Below are 21,246 nucleotides of genomic sequence, written 5' to 3'. Positions count from 1 at the left end.
AGAAAAAATATTTTATTACTTTAAAAAAGTTACCAAATATAAAAATTAATCTCTATATATACCAATTTTTTCATAAGTAGACTTGGAATTTACATGATATCCCAAACCAGCTGATTCCAATTTTTTTATCATATTTTCTGAATGCCTTGAAAAAAAATTGTTTTAAAATTATTTTAAACTTTGATTTCAAAGAACCAAAAAATTTAAAGCAAAAATTTTTTTTATAAATATCTGAAAATTCTTATAAAAATAATATTTACAATATAATAATTAAATTAAAATATATTGAAAAAAAATTCTGATATAAAGTCTTAAAAAAATAATAATGATTAAATAATATGTGTTTTTTTATCATTTACTATTTTTTAATATATTTAACATATTTCTGCTAAAGTAAAACTTGCTACATTTAACTTACTTCTTATAGGGATTGCATGCAGCAATTATTTCAAGTCCACATTCAGCTAATCCTAATGGTTTACCATCCGCTCTTTTATCTACCATTATTTCTTTAATAAGTCCAATCGCATCAGATGTGTTTGCTTCATCAAAAAACAAAACTGTATTTATTTTGTGATATTCATAGTTTTCTTTTGCCAAACGCTTTGCTTGCTCAATTCTTATAAGTATGTCTTGATGCGTCACACCTCCATGAACCTTTTTATTGTAATAAAATACATTACTATAACTTCAATAGCACAAAAAAATTTTCCAAAATAAAATAACTTATTTTATATACATACATACATACATACATACATACATACATACATATATATATATATATATATATATATATATATATATATATATATATATATATATATGTATATATATATATATATATATATAAAAGTGTCAGCAAATTCCACAAATGTGTGAAAATTACAGTAGTTAAGACATTTACGACTTCCTGTAATTTAATTTTTGGAATAAATTAAAGTTTTATTAATTTCTGATGAATCTTTGTTAATGAAACACAGTGTAAAATGAAAAAAAAATTTTGTTAAGTGATTTTCTACTAATATATAATTGCTCTGTTCTTTTAAGAACATAGAGCACTCTATTGTGTAGAATACATTTTAAAGTTGTTTAAATATATATATATATATATAATTCTATTTTTATATATATATATATAGTTCTATTTTTTCTATTCTATAATTGTTGCATTTGAGAGTATGGAAGGTAAAAAATGATTCTTTTGACAACAAATACGTCACTTTTAATTACTTTTCACTTTCATCCAACATTTCCGTGTTGACATAAAGTTAAAACCATTAACTTAATTGGAATTTACCAACTTTTTAAAAAACTGCGAAAACGCAAATTTAATTGACCAGATATTATTTTACTGAAAATCATGTGCGGAGTGTTGCTACATCAACTATCTTATAGCCTGCTGCTACATGGAAGTGGTGCTACATCGACTATCTTATAGCCCGCTGCTACAAGGGAGCATAAATTAAAAATATATAAGCCTCTTTGTTATCAGCAGAAGCATGTAGTACGACATATATTTTAAAGACCGTCATACTCACGCCAAGCGTCTATTATTTGAAATGAATGTTTTTAATATATATGAACTTAAAATTTTTAATATTTATTGTTTCATGTTTAAATCTGAAACAATATCAACCTTAATTTTTTTCCATAATTTGTATTCATCAAAAGATAAAAATAAAGACATTTTACGCAATAATATTTTCTTAAGCAGCCCATTTTTATTAACAAATCTTTTTAAATTTAGTATTAGTTATCGCGGACCTTCTTATGGAATAAAATAATTTTAAAAAATTTACTGATGATCTTATTTATTAAAGTAACTACTTTTCTTTTAAACGAAAGCTTTAGGAACTCATTTTTACCCTCGAATATTTAAGAATATAATTCTGATACTTTTTAGTAATATTCCTTTTTAATATCTGTTTAAACATGCATTTATAAAAATTATATATGTATCATAAACAACTTTAATACACATATATAATAGATGTAACGCATCTTGTATTTATAACGGAATATATTAAGTTTCTTACTTCGTTTCTTGTTTTTTATCATGTACATTTCTTATAAATTTTACCATAAATATATTAGGCAGACCTAAGCCCACGGTTGTTATGGGTAATCTCTCAAAGTGCATTGAATGCAAAAAGTGATTTTTAGGAGGTTACTCCTTCCCAGATCCTCGGATGCACATGATTTTTGTTCCATAAAATCAATGTATGCCTTAGTGTCTTTCAAAAACACCTAAGAAAACTACGTGCATGTATTGGCCTTAAGAGATATTAGAGCTCAAAGTTAGGGTAAAATTTCAAACTTTGTCATTTTGAACCATGATTTCTAGACAACCAAAAATGTAACCATGTTGAATTTTTACTTTTACTGTAGTAATCTACCCATATTAATAAAAAAATTAAAAAGAAATGTTTCTGTCATATCAATGTTGCTGAAACTGCTCCTCAAAGTAGCAATTGCACTCCATGCGCAAAATTTTTTCAAAATGGGCCAAATTTTGGGACCCAATATCTCCAAAATAAATAAGAGTTTTGGAAAAAAAATTTATAAGTGGCCTATTTTTATGGTCTTTTACAAAATATCTGAAAATGAGGACAATTTGAAGACATCACTTTCAGAATTTGCTTATCTTGCCTACATTTCTCAGACAATTGCTCTTAATCATTTACATTTAAGAACATAAATTAAGTTTTGAAATATCTTATTGATAACTGATAAAATCTATCTGTAAGTTGTTTATAATCTTTATTAAAAATACTACATTAAATACATAAAAATTAAAATAAAAAAATAAATTGTGATAAACAAACAAAAGGTTATTTTAAGTGCAAGATTGTTTTAAGAAATAAATTATACGGAAATATAATCTTTTTCAAATACCAAATTTAGATTTAATAAATAACTTTTGTTAAATCAGTTTAAATAATTTTCAGCGAGGTTTAAAATTAAGTTTAATTACGACGCAATACTGTAATATATTTTCAAAATATAAGCTCCTGTTACAAAAAAGATCTTAATAATTACAACACATTCAAAGAAAAGAGTTTTATAGTATTTGTAAATTGTTTTTCTTATATTTGTCAATACTTTGTTGTTGCTCAATTCAAGAGAAAGACGTATATATCCGCACGTACTTGAACGTATGAAAAGTATGTGCTTATGTACTTTTTAAAGTATATATCTACACATATCTGAAAGTACGTGCTTACGTGAAAAGTGAATGTTATCAATAGTTTACATTATTACTTTTATTAACGCAAATTATTTCTAGTCTACACTTAGCCCTAAAAAAAAAGAGGCTAAAACCTAGGACAAATCCACTGAATGCAAAAATTTTTATAAAAATAGTAACAAGCAACTTAAGTCAACTGACGACTAAAATTAACAATCTGTTTGCTTTCTGGCAACCAACCCAAAGTCCGTTATATATGGCAACCAACCCAAAGTTATGTAAATATATATATATACACATACACACACATATGTGTGTGTATGTATATATATATATTTACATAAAATACCATTATTGTTGTTATACCATAATTATTGTTTCATTATTAGAGCAATAATTAAGAACATTGATCATTTGTAGATTACACAAACTTTACTTTTTAAGATATGAGTCAAATTTACCTTAACAAGTAACATATTTTGAATTCTTTTTTTTCCAGCGCGAAGAGCACACATAAACTTAATCAATTTTGTTTTACCACAACCTGTTTCTCCCATCATTATCACTGGAATAACACATCTAAAATATTAAACAAAAACATTATTTGTATTAATTACAAACATACAGATATATATATATATATATATATATATATATATATATATATATATATATATATATATATATATATATATATATATATATATAAATTAGGGTGTGTCATTTAAAAAAAAAATTGATTTAAAAAAAGTTATATTGAAAAAATATTAGGATTTTATATATAATTAAGAAATATAACCTTCCGTTTTGTTGAATTTTAGCGCTAGCTACATTTTTTTAAATTTTTAGTTTAACTGTTTATTGCTATTCTGTACTCACTACTCAGTGAGCACACACCAAAAAATGGTTGGCTGTTTTGAATTATTTTTTTCTGCCTAGAGTCGAACAGTTTTCTTTTTAATATTTCTAAGTATTCCATTTATTGTGGTTAAACAAAAAAAATTACAAAATTCGACTTAAAATAGTGTAAAATATGTAACAATATCCTTATAAAAACCAAAATATTGTGTTACAAAATACATTTTAGGGCTTCTTACACTTAGGGTGGTTTTGTGCTCTATTGTTAAATATCCCTATAATTTGTGTTATCCTTATAATATGTGCTTCCTCATAAAATAAAATAATTTTAGAAAAAGGCTATATATTTTTGTCTCTAAAAATATAATTTGTTATGTTATGACAACTAATAATATTAAAAAACACTACTATATTATAAAAATAATAAGCAATCTATTTAATATTAAATGTTCATTAAATATAAACATATATATTAAATATTAAAACAACAACAAATTGTTATATATTTTTTGAGCTCAACAAAAAATAAAAAAATAAAAATCACTTTAACTATAGTTTAGAAGTTCCATCATGTCTTTCTTGCTCCTATTAGCAGACATCAACTCTCTGCTAATGAATTGGGCTCTTATGTAAGCTTCTCTTCTTTCTGATGTGTGGACATGTCCTGCAGCTTCTGTGACCATCTTTACACACCTCTCAACTGATTGTGTATGTGAATTCCATTGGGGAACAACCATGGGGTTATCAATTAAGTCTTTAATATCCGAAGATGTAAAATTGCATGTCAAAGGTGGTTCTGTTATATTATTGCTCCAGTCTATCAGACTAAAAAGATTTTTAGCATCAATGTTAATATCAGGTGTTCTTCGATGTCTATGGCTATAACCACCAGTATTAGACTGCTCATGATATTTTTCACGGAGTTTAAGAATAATTTCCACAGCTTGACCTCTTTCTACTTTACTGTCACTGCATATCATAGCTTGTAAAATAGCTTCTGAATGTGCATACCAAGCTGATCTTTTAATTGTGGGCATTACAATATCAAGAACCGGTTCCCTCTGGCTTCTAGGAGTTCTAATTTGTATAAAATATGTCTTGGTCCCTCAACCCAACATGATTTAACTTTTATGTTAAACCAGTTTGGAATATAAACACCTACAATATATTCAACAATCCATGTAAGATTTTGAAAGTTGATACCATATAGGCCATGCTGAGAAACCCATATCCTGCAAAATCTTAATGCCGTAGTGAGCTATCTGCTATGGTAAACAGGTCCTATTTCTAGCATTGCTAACTGCTGAGGTAAATCACCTGACTTTATTGCTTTTGTTATTCGGTAAGCATAGCTTTGATCAGTACTTAAACCATTTATAACTTCAGGGCTAAGAACTATTAATGCAGGCCCAATATCAATTTTTGTAAATCTGGGATTAATTTCAAGACTTGTTGCTGAATTTAACATCTTTCCCAGTATTCCTGACCACTTATTTCCACATTTTGTTGGGCCGTCTAAGCTTATAATTAAATGTCTTAAACCTAACTCATTTGTGTGAAGATCACAGACAATCCATACTAATCTCTTTCTCAATTTTCTTTCCACCCATTGCATCACACCACCTTCCCAACCAGTATTTACATTAGTGCTGTCTCCTCCTATTGCTTTTAGTTGTGTTCCTAAATTTCTTTCCATCAACCAGTTAACCAAGTGGTCTGCAATTACCTCAGCATGTTTTCTGTGATCAGTCTTATCAGGAACAAAATGAAATAGATATTTTCCACCTGGTTCAGTAACGACAGAATAATGCTCTTCCTTGAGAAGACCAGGAAAATGCGTATCATCAAATTCTGTTAATACTTTTGTATTATCTTTCCTGCCATCAAAAAAAATACAGGAAACCACATTATTTTCAAGGTCTTTATTAAATTTATTAGCTAATTCAATAGCTAACTTCTCTTGGGCCCTTTTAACCTTGCTGTGATCAATAATCATCAATGTATTATTCTTTGTTATAATTTTTGCATCTATAAGTGCTGCTGTCGCTATTTCTGCAGTTTCTCGTAAGCTAGTGTGATGCCTCATACTAGCCATTGCAATGTTTGTTATGTCCATTCTGTTATAAACTTTTACAATACTATTGGAAGGTTCTGGTTCTCTAGAAAAATCCGGTTCTGATTCAACTTTATTTGTTTTTTCAATCTGAAAAAAATAAATACAAGACTTAAACTTTTTGTTATTAACATTAAGTTACTGGTTTATAAAAAATCTAAAAAAAAAAGATATTGAGATATTTTTATAAACAATCACTATATCAACATTTCATTTCTCCAAAAAAAGTTATATTAATTACTAAAAAACATATTTTATTATTACCTGAATAATCTGTGCCAAGCAATTATAATCTTCTGGAATCATTTGGTTGACTTTTTCTTCTTTTTTAATTTTTTTTATCTCTCTTTTCTAATTGCAGCTGATACTCTACTTTTCTCTTTATAACATGTTTTATTTTTGTTGATTCTAGAGTGTCAACTCCCCCAATGCACAGTGGGCCAAAATGCACTTTTACTGGACAAAATTCATAACTAATTTAATATTAGAGCTATATTCACTAAAATTAGTATGAGTACTAATATGATGTCTGCGCTTTTTATAAAGGTAATATTTTTTTATTTCGTTGCTATGGATACCTTTATTTTGCTTAGCAACAACCTACTTTTGTTATCTGCAGATATTTTATAAGTGCTATATTTACTAAATTTGGCATGAGTACCAATATGAGATCACACTTCTTACAAAAGTGATGATTTTTTAAATTTAGTTGTTATGGATACTTATATTGCTTAGTTACCGGTTACTTTCCTTAGTTACAAAGTGGTAAATTGATATTTGAATATCTTATCGGATTTTTGACCCACCTATATTGAATAAAAATTGAGTATTTAGGTAAATAATGTTTTAGGAATAATAAAAGCAAAAAATAGTGCAAGAAAACGTTATTAATTTTAAATTACATCAAAAAATTATAAAACAATAATATCGTTTGAAGATTGTTTAAGTAATTGTAAAACATCTGAAGGAAATGCTTTATGATTTGTTTGGTGTGATGTTGATTTACGCAATGATGAAATAACAGGATCACTGGAAACTAGGAGTCTATTGATAAGATCAGTATTTGTTGCTTTTCTGGATGTTTTTCGGCTGAAATTTTCGCGATAAGATTTAAAGTCTTTATTTCTAGCCTCTTGAGCTTCCTCTGACATAAGTCCGATGGGTAATGTAAGGCTTTTAATTATGTCATGCCCATGTATCAATACTTTGTGAACTGATTGAGCCATGTAATACCATGGATAAAGGGACACATATAGTCTAAAAGTGTCAAAACAATAATCCTTGAACTTTAAGCAGTCTATTTCATATCCTAAAGAGAGCGTTACCAAGATAATGTAAAATCTGAATATAAGGTTTTGGTCAATACCCAGAATTTCAGCTGTTTGTTCATATGCTGCAAAAGCACGCCTTGAGGTATTGCCATCATTACTTGTTCCAGAACCACCACTTTTAGGGAAATCAACAACAAGTCCCATTTTGTTCATAAAATCAGTCTGAATCTTTTGTTTAGCTACAGATGCCTTTTCTTTGTGTTCTTTAGATCTTGCTTGCCACTTTCTTGTTTCTTTTTTATATGCAATGTGCAATAACATCTCAAAAAATCGAATCCATGCATGAAGACTGGAAAGACCATATTTGAACTCTCTGTTAGTATAATCTATATTAAGGATATCAAGACTATTCATATTTTTTGGAGAGACACCACACACTGAACAGCATTGGTATGAGTTATTTTTTTCAGATAATATTGTTTGAACCTTCCCATCAATCATTGTAAGTTCAATAATACAATTCACTTCAATAGAAGATCCGCAAACCTCTAATAAAATCATACCCAAGCTTTCTATCTCACTTTTAATGTACTGATCTTCTTCAATCACAGATTCCTTGGATTCCATTTTGTATGCAAATCTTATGGGTCTACAATAGGCTGTGGAGGACGACTTTTGATTTCTCCAAATAAGCACCTTTTCGTTGCTGTTGTTAAATCCAGTCAAATCCAATGGGACAAGACAAGTAATAAATAATGATTCTTCACGCTTTAAATCTCTGTTAATGTCGGGTTCTGATAAAACTTGTTTATAAATGCTTTGGCCAGTAGCACCATCAAAACCAGCCTTACACGTTAGTGTCATTGTTTTTATTGCTTTGTCGTTCAATATCAAGTGCCTTAGCACAGGTTCCTGAACTGCACAGATTCTTTGCAAAGTATGAGTCATTAAATCTTTTAAAGGAACTGAAACTGAATAGTCCTCCACTGTTATGTTTGCAGGATAACATTTCAATTTTGCATCTCTGACATCATTGTAAGCGGGGTAGATGTTATATTCTTTCTCCAAGGCTCCGCTTCTAATCAATTGATAGGAAGCTTTTGTCAGACTTGCATCAATTATTAAAGCCAGTGCTTCGTCTGCTGAATATTTAGTTGCTTTATCTGTATTTGATATATTTAAAACATTCTTGGCAGCAATAACAACAGATTCATCTCTAAATTTTTTATTAGCAGCAAAAAATAATTCATTGGATGAATGAGATTCAATTAAACAAGATACACGCCGTTTTTTAGTTTTATTAGAACTATTATCAAATGCAACTGGTTTTCGACCACGTCTACTTGCAGTTGGTTCATTGTCTTTTTTTCTGACAATTAAATATTCATTAAGCCAGTTCACAAACTTCTTTTCAAAATTTTTCACAGTATAGTTTGCAGATTTCCACTTTTTTTTATACAAGTAAACAAATCGTTGAACAGCATGTCTAAAATCAACGTCTTTAAAATCAGCAAATTTTGGCTGAATAAATTTTAATATATCTTCAGTAATATTTTGTTTTGAAATACTAAGATTGTTTTTTTGGAGAAAATTATGAATGTCTAAGTTTAACAAAACCATATCTAAATAATTATTGTAACAAGTATTTTGTATTTAAAAGTAAAATGTTATAATATATATGCCGCCTGGACTACTAATACTTGTTAGTAATTAAGTTACTACAAGTGTTAGTAATTAAAATTAAAAGTAATTAAATTACTGTCAGTGTTAGTAATTAAATTACTAACAACTACCGAAAATATGTTGTTGCTATGTTATGCAAAGTAAGGTATCCATAGTAACCAAAAAAAGTTAACCTCATAAGAATTCTGAATCTCATTTTAATACATACCCCTAATATTGTGTATTTAGCGCAAGTAAAATACTGTTAAAACAACGTTAATGTAAAAATGAGTTGTTGCTATGCAAAATTTAGTACCATAGCAACCAAGTTAAAACATACATAAAATCTGAACGGGGATTTAAGGGGACAAGCAATCAATTAAAACTCGATTGAAGCATCATATAGCTCAAATAAATATAAGACAACACATGGCAAATTGTGGTAATTATTAGTTATTGTGCGGCAAAAAATAAGTTTCTTAAGAAATTTTTTTTTTTAATCTGTGATTTTCAAAGTATAACTGAGATAACATGCTATGACAAATTTATTTCACACATTGGTTTTTCTTATCTCTAAATACTCTAGAATAACATGTACTAATTTTTTGTTTCAAAAACGTAGATGTAATTGAAATATAACACAACGTTGATGTCACCGTTAATTACTTATTTATAATTCTTTTTTATTTTTATTTTATCTCAATATTCAAATGCTTAGAGTCCTGGTAACTAAGGGATTTAATATAAATAAATTATCAATAGATTTCTCCTAATATATGTAGATACTAAAATTAAATAGGTTTTCAAGATTAGACAACTAAAATTTTTCCCATTTTGTCCACCTACTGGCCCACTGTGCAATGTAGTAATGTGCAAAACTTCCAACTTTGTCTCTCCGTGACTTGATAAAGCTGAGTTCTATAACAGGAATTTTACTTTCACATACACATGTACATTCAATATGTGCCTGCTTTTTACAGTCTTGGTCACAACCATACTCTGAACAAAACATTATTAAACATTTACAGGACAAAATATCGAAGAGTTTTTCCATTTTTGGAATAAGAGTATCCTTTATTGATTTTTTTGCATTTCCTAGGCTAACTTTAACTGCAGTTTCCCACAGATACTTTAGTTTAGCTTTAATACTACATTCTTTAATAATTACTGGATGTAAAAACTTGCAATTAGCTTTTTTCCATTGAGCAGATAAAGCTAGAGTCATATCATTAAATAGTTTATCAACAGTATAGTTTCTTTTGTTAAGGTCACTGGTCTCTCTCTAAAATATTCCATAGCGTAAAATATCCCTTGCAGTAGGGAGCTCAGATGGTAAAAGAAGTTTTCCTTTTCCAACATATCTACTTAAGTGAGTAGCTGATAAATTTCTTGTGATTTTTGGTGCCATTTGTTTTATTAAAACTTAATTTTTCAATAATCAAAGTAATTTTATTTTAAATTTATTTTTATCAGGCAAAGCGTAAAGTTTTGAAAAATATCTCCCAATAGGTCCGAAATAAATTTCTTCCACTTAAAGTATAATTTTTAAACAGAAAAACGAAATACGTCATTGTTTTAATGATTTTCAAAATATTCGCAAACAGAATACATAAAAACCCAAAAAAATGTAGCTACTACTTAATTTAATTTATAAAAGTATTACTCCATTTCATTTATGAAATCCTAATATTTTTTTCATATAATTTTTTTGTTGTTGAAAATATAGGGTTTTAGTTGTCTAATTGACACATCCTAATATATATATATATATATATATATATATATATATATATATATATATATATATATATATATATATATATATATATATATATATATGTATATATAGAGTGGGGTGCAAAAAATGTCTTAAATTCATATATTAAAAGTAATTCAGGATAATTTTTAAAGAAATGTATATAATATTATTGTACATTACATGTAATCAAAAGAAATTAGGATTTGTAAAGTATTTTTCAAGTTTTAGCTGTATTAGTACTTAATTGGCCAGCCTTTGTTTCTTATGACTTCTGCGCATCTAAATGACATACTATCTACAAGTCTTTTTAATAAGTCATTTGGTAAAACATTCCAACAAGCAAGAAGAATTTGGAACAGTTTATCTTCATTTGTTGTTCGACGATCTTGGAATTTTCTATTTAATATAGACCAAAGATTTTCAATTGGATTTAAATCAGGAGACTGTGCTGGCCAAGACATAACTGGTATCAATTTCAATTCCAGATATCTTTTATTCAACTGTGCTGTATGTTTAAAATCGTTATCTTGTTGAAAGATGTAGTCATTATTAGTGAAATGTTCTTCTTTACTTGGTACAAGTTGATAAACTAAGCTTTTGTGGTACAAATGCTGGTCCATGGTACCCTCCACCCGGTAAAGCTTTCCAACTTTGTGTGCACTAAAACAACCCCTAACATTATTCTTTTTGTCTTGTTTAATGGTTGCCTTGCATGTTTGAGGGTTGAACTTTTCCCAAATTAATTTCAAGCAGTGAGATCGACTATTATGAAACAACAATAAAAGAGACTCATTGATCCAAATAATTTTAGCCCATTGCTTACATGTCCAATCTTTGTGCTCAATGCACCACTTTAATTTTTTTTTGCGATTGATTTCACTAACAAAAGGTTTTTTTTATTCGCTTTCCAGCAAAAAACTCCCCTGATGCTTTTATTCAACAAGATTTTGTCCATTTTGAGATATTAGTAAGGTTCAATTCTAGTTTTATCTCAGAACATGTGATTTTACAATCTTTTTTGACAGCATTAAGAATATAGCAATTCTCCTTTTTTGATGCTTTCTCCCAGATCCAACAGACCTTTCAGCTGTACCAATGTGCTTATATTTCTTCACCAATTTACTAGTAGATGAGTTTTGTCGTTTGAAACGTTTTCCAATGCTTCTGTGAGACTCTCCTTGTTCAGCAGATTCAATAATTTGTCCAATTTCTATATCTGTTAGTTGTTTTCTAAAATAATAAATGTGTTTGTATTAATCTGTTTTTTAAAGATTTTATTTAAATAAATATTAATGTATATATAACCTTTTCTGTTCAAGGTTTTTCACTACCATATCCAATTATTTTAGTTTTGCTTCCTTATGCATTACTACTTGAAATCAAGAAAAAATGTTATTGTGGCTTTTTTTGTGCACCCCACTGTATGTATGTATATATATATATATATATATATATATATATATATATATATATATATATATATATATATATATATATATATATATATCATTATAAAAAATATTTAAAAAATTAAATAAAATTTAAAAAACCGTAATCTCATATGAATAGCAAGAATTTTCTTCATATTGTCAACAGTCAACTCATATGAAGGGTCTGGATCAAAACTGTCCATGCCAATTACACGGCAAAGTATGTCTAACTTTGATTTTCTATTTTAAAGAAACTATAGCTAAATTTATGAACCACCTTTATTAGACAATATAACAATAAAAAATGTTTTCTTAATTTTCGCTTACCGAGATAATGTTTTATAATTGGTGTTCAAACATCCCCATTCAGTACCTCGCATCTGACGATTCAGATCATCATAAAGATCTTTTGTCATTATACCCTGTTTAATTATGGTTCTACGATCTGGATCAAGTAAGTTACCATTTAAATCAATGTTAAATCCAAAGAATGTCATTGTGACATGGTCTTGGTTGAAAAATAAGTAAGGATGAGAACTAACAAGGGAAAAAAAAAATGTAAGTAAGAAAATTAAATACATAAATTTCACAATACATACATTTAAAGTTTTTTTTTGTATGGTTTAGAACATTTATTTTGCACATAATATCATATAATATAAAACCCCAAAAATTAGGAAAAATAAAAACCAAGGAAAATAAAGTAATCAAACACCATGCTGATTTTGATAAAAAATTAAACAACCTGTGCTCCCATTTTCTTTTAAGCTGAACCATTAGCTGACTAGAATCATAATAATCATCTAATGATATTGAGCGAGTTGAGAAATCCTGTATTATATTAACAATACAAAAATTAAAAAAAATTTTAACTACAAAAACTTTAATGAGAGTTAGATTGATTTAATTTATAAACCTTACAAAGCTTGTATTTATTGATATTTATAGTTTAAAATATCTCTATGTGTATATATATTTCTATAGTTTGACATCTAAATTTACAGTTTGTGGTAAAAATGGTTCTTAATAACTCTGTGTTAAACGAAGATCAAATACACTTTATTTAAAAACCATTAAATTTAATTAAGGAAACTAATTAAATTTCATTGTTTTTCAAAAAATTACAAAGGCAAAAATAGCCTGAAATGTTTTTATTTCTACTTTTTTATTGCTTAGATACATTAACTGACAAACAGGTAGAACATGCAAGGAGTGCTGCTATATCGACTGAAAAATAGGTAGAACAAGCCAAATACTTACACACATACATATATGTATATATATACTAACATTTAGCGCATATGTACATGCAGTTTTAGGGTATATAGATATACAATTGCTGACTTTTTTTTCCTGCCTCAACACTATTGCAATAACTTGTAGTAGAGTTTAATATTACAAAATAAAATATATCTACTCTTAAAAAACACTGTTTTGAAAAAAAGACACAAGGAAAATAAAACACAAAGAAACATGAATGCATCAACTGAGAGGTTAAAGTTAGGGTTATTTTCTTAACTAGATATTTATATATATATATTTCTTTTAATATTATTAAATTTTGTAGAAAACATAATTTTATTTATGAATTATATTTGTTTATAGTCAATATTTCAAAGAATTATTATAAAAGATCATTTTTATTATTTTCATAATAATTAAATATTTCAAAGAATTATTATAATAAATATTTCAAAGAATTATTACTTGTGCCATAAGAATTATATTTGTTTATAGTAAATATTTCAAAGAATTGTTATGAAACGTAAATTACTTGTGCCATTTCTAACAGGAAACTAATAACAAAAATTTTAAATCCTCTCAAATCTTCAACAACATGAATGCTTGTAAAAGCACATTGCTCACAGTCAATAAGTTGGGTGTTAAAAAAGTGGATAAAATTTCTCAATTCACTCCAACAAGGATCTTGTACACCACAATATCTAAACAAATACAAAAAAATTTAACATTATCATAAAAAAAATTATTGATAAATTACAGCCATTAATGATAAAGTTAACATATTTTTTTAAGTTCTTTATTATAATAATGTTAGTTTAAATATCATTGTTAAGGTATCATTTAACTTTTAGGTATCAAATTATATTCATAATTAAATAATTTCATCTAAATATAATTTAGGTACTTAGTATACTGATTTCTACAAATAAAGTATTGCTTTTCTAATTTCTTAAAACAAAACAGTGGCTCAAAAAAATCAAAGTACCTTTTATCTTAAGATACAAATTATTAACAAAAAAACATAAATTTATATTTATTAGTTATGTCTAATTATAAAAAATGTCTTATGGCTTATCTGTCTTAAAGTATATAATTAATTGAAATGTTTAAATTCAATGAAATGGTTAAATCCATTGAAATGGTCTTTTTAATCTTAATTTTATTATATATAAATTACAATATTGTTTCAATTGATTTTCAATTAAATTACAGCATTAAATCAACATATTCTTAGAATCCTAATTCATATATATATACATAATGAAAAACTGCTTGAATAATTCGATAACAAATCATATTGCTAAATCATATTTGTAAATCATTTACAAAATGTAAAAAAAAAAAAAAAAAAAAAAAAATTAAGAATGTGTTTATTTTCTTTTGAAAAAAAGTCTTACTTCAGTAATATCTTTAAACTATTTTGAAGATTTACAGCAGGATGAGTTGGATTGTAAGCAAACGTATTCAACAAGGATCTATTTGTGTCATACAGTTGTAAATATTGACAAACTCGTTGCATTGAGGATTTTTTGTGCTCTTCTTTGTCAAACCAAACCATTTTAAACATCTCTAGTTATTGATAAAAAAAAAAAAAAAATTAAAAAATATATAATATAATATATAAATTTAATAAATAATAATATAATATATAAATTTGTATTAGAAAAATCATGTAATAAAAAAGTTTTTTAATACAAAAATAAATATAATAATTTGTATAAATAATTTAATAAGTTTTTGAATTTATAAGCTATTTAAAAAAAAATCAAAATACCTTGACCTTGGAGCACATCCAAAACCTCATTGGGAGAAATGCATGTAATACATGGTAGCATGTTAGCAACTACACTGAAACATTGACTTTCTCTGGGACCCTAAAATTGAATCAAAAGAAAAAAACTCCAAAATATGTTTTTCATACAAATATTTATAAAGAAATTATGTTTTTAATAAAAAAGTATAAACTTTTAGATGTGAAATACATTTGAACAGTCAAGATGTTGATCATTATTACAAAACACAAACTAGTTGTATTTTTTTAAAACACCTATTACACCTTAACTATCATCATTTTTTACACTCTCTAACTATCATAATAAATTTTAGTAAATACTTACATTGTTAGATTGTTCGTCAGAATGGTTTATGGTTATTTCAATGATACATGTATCATTGTTATTCATTCTCCACACTTTTCCTGTACTCGTTTTTAATGATCCCAGAACAACTAAGTTAAATAGGAATGAATCCAGTCCTTCTCTAACCTAAAAAAATCATTATCAATATATGATTGATTGTAAAAATTAAAAATCACATTTCATTTCTTATTTTCATGAGAATTATATTTATTATAATTCTTCTTAAAACTTTTTCTGTCAACCATGTAAGGTGCACAGTTGACAGAAAACATTCCTAAATGCTATATAAAGACTTCATATAAGAAACCCAAAAAGGTGATAACAGTCCTTTAAACAAACAACAAAAACCTGGGAACGGTGATTTACAGTGAGAATTAAAATATGTTCTGAATTTTTTTACAATGATATTGAGATTGACAATAGATGTGCTTTACACTAATCTTTTATCTAAATGTTTCAAACTCACACTAACTTTGTCAGCTTGTATAATTTTGCTGTAATAGGAACCAACTAAAGCATCTCCACACCTTTGTAACTTTAATACTAAGTCACTACTAACAAATTTTACAAACTTTGTTGACAGATCTTTTTTTTCTTGTGAAACAAATAAAATTGTTTAAATAAACATTAGTTTCTGAATGGTTTGTAATGGCAAATTTTCCATTGACTGACACCTACTAATTGTTGTTCTTCAATTAATCTTTGCAATCATTTTTCTTCAAGAGTTTTCTTCAATTAAGACAAACTTAAATAATAACTTCATAATTCACCAAATACCAATTTATTTGCTTTCTTTTTTTTTTTTTAAATAATAATTTAACCCCAACAAGGCTTGAAGCAACCATTATCTAAATTAGGAGTTACTGGGGAATTTCTTCATTTGTAAAAATTTCACAATTATAATTAAATAAATTCAAATATAATTTTGAATTGCTTTAAATTATTTCACAAATGATACCGTTACACTGTAATCATTGATATTAATAACTTGATTTTTTGAAATTATGAAATTATTTTTGAAATTATTATTTTGAATTATGCCACTTTCAAAATAAATGGCTCATATGGTTTTCATGAGAGATCAGTAGTGAATAATAAACCAAGCAGACATACAGTAAAGGACTCAGTGAGAGTATTGTCATTCATCATTATAAGAATACCAACAATAGTGCAATAACTGTTTGCATTAAATAACTGAATTTAGTTGCAGTTAAAATTCACAAGTCCCAGTAGGCCCCAAGCTGTTACAGAAGAGAGATCAGATTTAAGATTATTGTTTAGATTAGCTACCTATTGTGAGCAGTCAAAAAGTAAAGACTTTTTGTCAAGATAGTTATAGAGTATGTAGTTATGTTGTCAGAAAAAAGAGCCACTTTTAATATAAAATTTTCAGGACGATCATTGACATAGATAAAAAAGAAAATAACTCTAAGGAGAAGAGCTTTGCAGTACCCAAAAAATGGAATTGAAGTTTTAGTATTCACAGAATTAAGGTTGTTCGCAAAAAATGTTGATTTTCAAGGACAACCTTAATACTAAGATTAAAAAGGAATGGTTTAATAATCACAAAACTTTCTTAGATACACCATATGAAGCAATCTTATAAGAAAGACCATTGTCCAAGTTTTAATCAAAAGTTTTGACATGTCAAAAGCAATAATCATTCCCTTGCCACTTTCATCTAATTGACAATATACCTTTCTGTAATCTAGTCAGATTATTAGAAAAAGTTGACTCAATTAAAAAATTATTATTTTTTAATTGAGTCAGAGTGTTCTCTTAAGTTTTTAAAAGCTGGAACCACAAATGACATTTTCCAGCAGGCAGAAAAATAAGATTCAGTCAATCGCTTATTAAGAAGTTTAAGGCAAATAGGAGAGAGTTATGGAGAACACTAAAATGACATTGACGAATGTCAGGCTAATGTCTCAAACCTTTTGAAGTCATGCATCTGTCAAAGGGTAAAAAAGTACTTTCTCAGTTTTGACTCATCTCTTTAGATAAGCAACACAAATTATAAAATTGAGACATTTAAAACTTATGTTGCTACAATAGAACTTGCTAAGAATCCAAAGAACTTTATATATATATAACAAAGAATGATATATATATATATATATATATATATATATATATATATATATATATATATATATATATATATATATATATAATTGATTTTTTGACAAGATTATATAAAAATAACGGCATAATATTTACTACTAAAAGTTTCAAGCATTTTTCAATCATCAATCAATAAAAATAATCAATAAAAATTGAATCAGTAAAAAATACATTGTTTGTCTTTTTGTTTTTTACCTGATGAATGCAAAACGCATGAAACTTTCAGTAGTTAAAACATCAAAAAATCAATTAATTAATTAGCTCTGATATCATTCATCCAACACTCTTGCTGAATATATGCACACAGCAAAATTAAATATATATATATATATATTTAAATATATATATATATATATATATATATATATATATATATATATATATATATATATATACGAAATTTTTATATTTTTTCAAAATATAATTCTGTTTAAGTTTAACACCAAAGTAAAATTTTACCATTGGTGTGATATCAAAATGATACAATCTAGGGAAAAAAGCATTTGGTCTTTCTTCAAATTGAAGTAATCTTTCAACAATTGCATCAGTGTTAACCACTGTCCCATGCACAGAAACAATAACAAGACTGTTCTTGTTTTGACTATTACTCATATTTGTTTGGTATTTAGCATCCAAATGTGAGGAAAGTTGTGAGCCACATTTTTCTACAAAAAAGGACTTCCCCATTCCACTTCTCATTGATTTCACTACAAGTGATTTGTATCTAAAAGAGCATAAATGTGACAAGTATTTTTTATAATATAATATGGGTATATAAAATATATATATACTTATATACATATATATATTTTACACACACACATATATAATATATGTATATACATGTAAAATATCTATATGTATGTATATACATGCATGCATACATACATATATATATAAAAAAATATATATATATACATATATATATATATATATATATATATATATATATATATATATATACCTTGACAAACAAGGCCGCTGCGCGGAGAAACAAGTTGAGCCCGGTACTACCAGGGACGTGGTGGGGATCGAACTCGGAACCTCTCTTTTTTTTTAAAGCGCTTTACCACTACACCACTACTGCATATATATATATATATATATATATATATATATATATATATATATATATATATATATATATATATATATATATATATATATATATATGTAAACAAGTATCGTTTTTACTTAATATAAAATTTTCATAGGCATTAGAAATATATAAGCAATTATGCTCCTAATATTAAAAAATAAAAATTTACATTGACTCATTAAAAATAATCCCAGCCTTTTGATCTAAAAGTTTGTTCCGAAGACATAGTGTAAGTTTTTCACAAATCTGATCTCTACTAAGATAACTTGGAATTTTCTGTTTAAAATGGTCTAGAGCTGTTACAATGTAAGAATTGTGGTGGTTTTCACTACTGCAAAACACTAAAAGTGGACTCATAATACCTGAAAATAAAACAAATATTACAAAAAAATAAACAAAATATAAGAAAAAAGAAAAAAAAGTATACAAAGAATAACTATTTTGCTAACCTATTTGAATCGTCTTTTGCAAAAAGGAATACATTTTTTCACATGTTTCATATTTTAGGTTTTCATTTATTACCAAACAATACAAGCCATTTTTGTTGTCTACAGCTCGCATTATTAACAGTTCAATCTAAAAAGTAATTAAAAAACATATATATAAAATAAAACAATTTTTATTATGTGGAAAAAAAAAATGCTTTTCGTAACTATTTTATATATATTTATATGTTGAAATTTACATCTAAAATAGATTATTTTTAATTATTTTTAAAGTTTTTTAACATTTAAAAACAATATTAGCAGTTTTTGAACTTAAGAAAATATTTTTTTTTTGATTGAGACTGATCAAGAATTATTTTTAATAATTCTTAATAATTATTTTAATAAAAATTATTATTGTTATTACTTTTTTACAAATTTAGTTTATTATAATATATTTTTAAAATTTATTTTATTATAACTTTATTGTATCAACTGACTATAAATAACTTTTTTTTTAATTTAAAATTTTCTGTCACCTCTTCTATTGAAACTGAATCATCACAAAGTAGAACTTCTTCTGAGGTGGGTAAAACTCCATCTTGATAAAGATAAATCTCAAGAACAGCATACATAATTTCATCTTAAAAAAAAAAAAAGTATATATTGTTATAGTAAATTGATCTTCTAAAAAATGAAAACATTATTCCTGTCTTACCATGAGACAATACTATTAGGTTTGGTTTATTTTTGTTTATATATGGAGGAACAATCCTTTTCGAAAACTGAAAATTTGTAATGTCTGCAAAAAAAAAAAAAAAAAAAAAAATTGTAAAATCAGCACTATCAGCATATGCAAAATAAAAAAATAATAAAATATAAAAAAGAACAATACGAAAAGTTAAAAAATAAGGATGAAAACAAGAAAATGGTACCAAAAAATAAAAATAAATAGGGTGGAAAATTAGGTGGAAATTTTTTTCAATCATATGTAATTTCTATAATATAGAAACTACATATGATTGAATATATAGAATCTATATATGATGTATTTATAGGTAGGCTGTAATTATAAATAACAAAAATGTATCCAGGATATTTAAATTAGTACCTAAGTGATTTAGAAAATTTTGATCAGAAATTATAAAATTTGTGCATTCCTACTAATTTATTGAAAGAAAAAAAAAACAACTTAGACTGAGGTCTTTTAAAATAAAATTTATCCTTTATAATAATTAGTTAAATATATAAAGCATATTATATAATTAATTTATTATTGTAATAGATCTAATAAATCTAATATATAGTAAATAAAGGTCCTCATCCTATTTATCCTCATTTAGATCTAGTATAAAGAACAAGTTATCTTACAAAAAATGGTTGAATCTTATTTATCATACTTTTTCAGGCTTTATTACCTGCTAAGCCTGACCAAGCCTTACTCATGTTATTGCAAAAAGAATAAGAAAATGGTTTTAGTGACATAATGGTTAATAAGGTTTTTTTAATACTTTTACAACTAAAAATATTTTTATAACTCAAAATATAAGAATAAAAAAAAACCTTTATAATGTTTTAAAAATCTGCCAAGTTCATCAATTGTCAAATATGGCTTTTTTTCATCTTTGTGTTTTGCATTTGAGCTAAAATTACTAAGTTAATTTAATTAAACAATTTTTTTTTTTTTAAACAAGAAAATATCTTCTAGAATAAGAATTACAAAAGGATTACAATTTACGATATATACGCATTTATACATATTACGCATTTATACGCTTCAAATATTTATACGCATTTTACAACATTTATAAATATTCCAAAATTTTTTTTGAAATTAAAAAAAAAAATTTTAAACCTACCTATTGTTTGACTTCATTTGCTGAAACTGAACTTTTGCTTTCAGCTCTAACTCGTTAATATTTTCACTTTCTGAAT

At 26.1% G+C, this 21,246-nt stretch overlaps 1 protein-coding gene across 3 annotated transcripts in view; it reads right to left on the bottom strand.

Annotated features, from left to right (window-relative positions):
* LOC136092367 (E3 ubiquitin-protein ligase rnf213-alpha-like) overlaps positions 1-21,246 on the bottom strand; it is a 237,700-nt gene that overhangs the window by 90,166 nt on the left and 126,288 nt on the right. For 2 of the 3 annotated variants that reach the window (XM_065820440.1, XM_065820442.1), the window contains 17 exons: positions 21,171-21,246; positions 20,875-20,963; positions 20,030-20,113; positions 19,851-19,954; positions 19,336-19,462; positions 19,056-19,248; positions 18,247-18,511; positions 15,643-15,789; positions 15,300-15,399; positions 14,923-15,094; positions 14,058-14,226; positions 13,029-13,114; positions 12,611-12,820; positions 12,404-12,523; positions 3,652-3,769; positions 419-657; positions 63-145 (listed from right to left, as the gene is read on the bottom strand). The exon at positions 21,171-21,246 is cut by the window's right edge and continues 592 nt beyond it. In XM_065820440.1, coding sequence (XP_065676512.1) covers positions 63-145; positions 419-657; positions 3,652-3,769; positions 12,404-12,523; positions 12,611-12,820; positions 13,029-13,114; positions 14,058-14,226; positions 14,923-15,094; positions 15,300-15,399; positions 15,643-15,789; positions 18,247-18,511; positions 19,056-19,248; positions 19,336-19,462; positions 19,851-19,954; positions 20,030-20,113; positions 20,875-20,963; positions 21,171-21,246 — 2,382 coding nt within the window. The remainder of the gene's footprint in view (positions 1-62; positions 146-418; positions 658-3,651; positions 3,770-12,403; positions 12,524-12,610; positions 12,821-13,028; positions 13,115-14,057; positions 14,227-14,922; positions 15,095-15,299; positions 15,400-15,642; positions 15,790-18,246; positions 18,512-19,055; positions 19,249-19,335; positions 19,463-19,850; positions 19,955-20,029; positions 20,114-20,874; positions 20,964-21,170) is intronic. The other variant, XM_065820441.1, reaches the window with a different exon arrangement.

The sequence above is a fragment of the Hydra vulgaris genome, chromosome 15 (assembly GCF_038396675.1).
Source record: "Hydra vulgaris chromosome 15, alternate assembly HydraT2T_AEP".
Lineage (NCBI taxonomy): Eukaryota > Metazoa > Cnidaria > Hydrozoa > Anthoathecata > Hydridae > Hydra > Hydra vulgaris.
This window is presented reverse-complemented; position numbering and strand designations above follow the sequence as displayed.